General features: G+C 18.0%; 1 protein-coding gene across 1 annotated transcript, besides 1 other annotated feature; it reads right to left on the minus strand. All coding sequences in view use genetic code 6, as the record gives it.

Annotated features, from left to right (window-relative positions):
• Positions 1 to 1,616: 1,616 nt before the first annotated feature.
• On the minus strand, positions 1,617 to 3,429 carry IMG5_015520 (sun family protein, putative; the record flags this gene model as incomplete). Its single annotated transcript, XM_004039601.1, has 3 exons — positions 1,617 to 2,149; positions 2,191 to 2,617; positions 2,717 to 3,429. 3 exons carry the CDS (start codon positions 3,427 to 3,429, stop codon positions 1,718 to 1,720), a joined length of 1,572 nt encoding a protein of 523 aa, XP_004039649.1. The 3' UTR covers positions 1,617 to 1,717.
• A 468-nt stretch (positions 3,430 to 3,897) lies between these two features.
• Positions 3,898 to 3,977: a microsatellite.

Genomic DNA, 3,977 nt, shown 5'->3' on the forward strand with positions numbered 1-3,977 from the left:
AATAACAAAATAGAAAAAGTTAAAACACTTTTATTTAGGGTTTAAAATTAAAATTTCACTCAAAAATTAAAAATTAATAAATAAAGTTTGTAAATAATTAAAAATGATTTAAATCATAGACGTTCATAAAAAATATTTGGAAAAACTTGATAACTCTATATTAAAAATATATAAATAAAAATTATTATTAACCTTTTTACCTGTTTAAATTATTTTTCTTATGATTATTTAAAAATCTAATTGAATATTAAATTTTAATCTGTCCAAATTTAATAATTATTAACCATTTTTAATAGTTTAAATTTAAGCTTTTTTAATATATCATATTGATTTTAACTTTTTATATTTGATTTCTTATATTTTAACAAACAAATATTATCCTTTAATTATTGGAATTTTAAAATATGCTATTTTCATTATTGAATAACCTAAATATTTATAAAAAATATATTTTTAAGGATAAAATATACTTTTTTATTAACAATTTTGTATTAATCTTAACTATGTTTACGAATTTTATATTTATTTTAAATAATGTCTCCGTTTTCTTTTAATATTTCCTACTATTAATTTTTCTTTTTTACTTTAAAACATTAAAATTTTTATAAATTAAAAAATGGTATATAATAATTATAAATTATAATAATTTTTTCTTTTTAATTATTATTTTAGTTTTTTTATGTTGTTTTTAAAATTTGTATTTATCGCAATAAATGCAAAAACATTAAATATAAGATGCATAAATATAATAATTAACTTTTACTTTTTAATTTTTTTTTATACTTTTTTGTTTTGCAATTCTTTTTTTTTTTAAATATTATGGAAAAAAATGGATTATGTTTTTTTTTTGTTTATTATTATTGATCTACAAAAAAATAAAAATATCCTATTAAAATGTAATATTTTCTTATTCATGATTATTATTAATTTTAATAGATTAAGGTTTATTTATAGATATTTTTTTTTTTCATTTGGAATATTTCTTTCTGGTTATTTATTGATAAACGAGTAAATAATTTTTAATCAAATTTTTAACTTATCAGATATTCTTATACTTTATATGATTAAAGGAAATCTTATTTTACATATTTAATATAAGGTATTAATGAATATATTTATTTAGATCTATTGAATATATTTTAATTTCATTTATATCTAAAAATCAAAATTCTAATAAAATAAATTCACCTTTATAATTTGTATTATTATTTTTTATATCTTAAGTTTCAATTACAATTTTATTTAAGCTAAATATTTGTTTATATTGTATCATCCGCAATATCAAATATTAAGATTTATATTTATATATTATCAATTATAAATTTAAAATAGTTTATTTTCTTTATTTTGTAATTGTTTATTTTTTTAATAAAAATGTTATATTATGTACTATCTTATTTTTTTATTTATAAGCTGTGCTTATTAAATATTTGCATATTTAACAACATATTATTAATATGATTTCAGGAAATTAGTAATAATAGATTTATATGATGTAGATATTTATTCTATTAGTTATAAAATTTTAGTTTCCCTATTCGGAAAAATGTTGAGCCTCTCTTTAAAATATTATATACTAGATTGATATTGTTTTTTTTTTATTTTTTAAATATATTTTTCTATTTAAACTAGCGAATAAATTGAAAAAAATTATTTTACATATACGTATATGTATTATAAAAAATATATTATTTTTTAAATAATCTTATTAAGTTCATCATTTCTTATTCTTAGATTCCAAAACTGCACAAAAGAATCCGTCCATACTGCTATTTTAATCAGTTAAAGATTGAAAAGGCTTTTCAACAACTTTTAGATTAAATTACTCACAAAAATGTTCGATTTAAAATTAATTTTCTTCATTTAAAATTGAACAAGTAGAATAAGCAATTTTTCCATTATCCAAATTCAAATATTCAATAGCTTCTTTAAATATACCTTTTTATAAATCTACAAAATATTTTAATCTATCTTTATTATATTTATATTTTAAATCTGGGTTTCTTCTTAAAGTACCAGTTCCTGTGCAAGGAACATCGCATAATATCCAATCAAACTTATTTTTTAACAATTATTTTTTCTCATTTAAGCTTTCTTAATTATGAAATTAAACATTCTATATTCCTGCTTTTTTAAATCTTTTTTTGGCCTAATAATAAAAAAAATATAGTATTTTAGAATAATAAATACCTCTATTAAAACTTAATTTCTTATATCATGTAAATATAATTGTCCTTTTCCTTCCATAAGATGAGCAAAAGCCAAAGATTTTCCACCTGATCCTGCACAATAATCTAGTATTTTTTAACCTGGTGAACATTTTACTTCTAAAGCCACAAGTTACGAAGCTTCATCTTAAATTTCGAAATATCCTTAATTATATTCAATCATTTCAAAAAGATTTTCGCTTTTTGTGGTTGTAAATTTTATTCCATAAGGAGAATGAGAAGTTGCTCTAACTCCTAATTTATGTGTTTCTTACCATTTTTAAAGTAGTTGGTCTCTTTCAATTTTCAAAGGGTTAACTCTTATTGTAAGTGGAGCTTTGAACATTTAGGATTTGCAAATTTCAAAAGCTTTCTTTTCTCCATGTGAATTTACAATGTCTTAATATAATCTTTTAATTATATTATAAAAATTATATTAACATATATTATATTAAATAATACTCTTTTGGGCAACTTGCTCGGATATCCTTTTTTTATAATACAAATACATTATAAATTTTAAGCTATATTGTAATTTTTACGGTAAAAGCGATGTATTTTCTTGCATTGTTTTAAATCTTTCAGTATACATTGTTTCTAACCTTTTTTCCCATGAAATGGGTTTAAATGTTATTGTATCTAAATACGTTTTATTTCTAACCATTTTATATATATTATCAGCAACAAGTTTTCTGTCTGAACTGCCTATTGATTTATTTTATTTTAAATAATTCTTTAACATTTAATCAATTGGGGATGCTAATGTTTTTTTTCTTAAAATTCGATTTCCCAATTAGAAAGAAATTTACAAATATGATTTGTTATTTTAGGTTTTAATGTTTATTTTAACATTTTTATTATTATTATTAATTTTTTTTATACTTTAAAATATAAAGAAAGAATTTTAACTTTTTTACTTAAATTCTAAATTTTATAAAAAATAAAAGAACAAATATTTGATTAAAAAAAAATCATAAAAACATTAATGTAAAAATAAATTTATAGAGTTTAGAATAATATTATATAAAATTATTATAATTTTAATCTTTAATTATATATTTTCATTTTAACTAAATTTATTTAAAAAAATAATAATATAATTTTAAATTAAATATTTTCTGTAAATAATTTTATTTTTAATAAATAACAATCTTTGTTTCAAAAAAATTAATATATTGGCTCTCTGTCGACATTTTATTTATTTATTTATAAAAATGCTCATTTCGGAATAGACGATAGACAATATTATAGCTGATAAGTTTTTAATTAACAGAGAATTATCTGAACTTTTAATAATAAAATTGTATGTTTCAAATATGCCTCTAAAATAGATGCATATATATAGAAATTTTAAGGAACAAATTTATTTTATTTTTGGAATAAAGTATAAAAATGTATAAGTAAATTTTAAATAAATAAATAATAATAAAATATTAAAAAAAAATTAAATAGAGGATAACATTATTGAATTTATGGTTCTTCGAATATTTTAATTCTACAAATATTTTATAAATCAAAATAAAAAAAGATTATTATTTATAAAAATATAAATAAGAACTTTTAAAAATAAAATTCTGAAAAAATATATAAAATTTTATATGGAAATTAGAAAAAAAAGTTCTTTTAAAAATATATAAATAAAAAAACATGTTCAAAATATATATAAAGTAAAAGGATTATGAGGTTGTGATTGGGGTTTAGGGTTGGGGTTGGGGTTGGGGTTGGGGTTGGGGTTGGGGTTGGGGTTGGGGTTGGGGTTGGGGTTGGGGT

The sequence above is a fragment of the Ichthyophthirius multifiliis genome (assembly GCF_000220395.1).
Source record: "Ichthyophthirius multifiliis unplaced genomic scaffold scaff_1120509249600, whole genome shotgun sequence".
Lineage (NCBI taxonomy): Eukaryota > Ciliophora > Oligohymenophorea > Hymenostomatida > Ichthyophthirius > Ichthyophthirius multifiliis.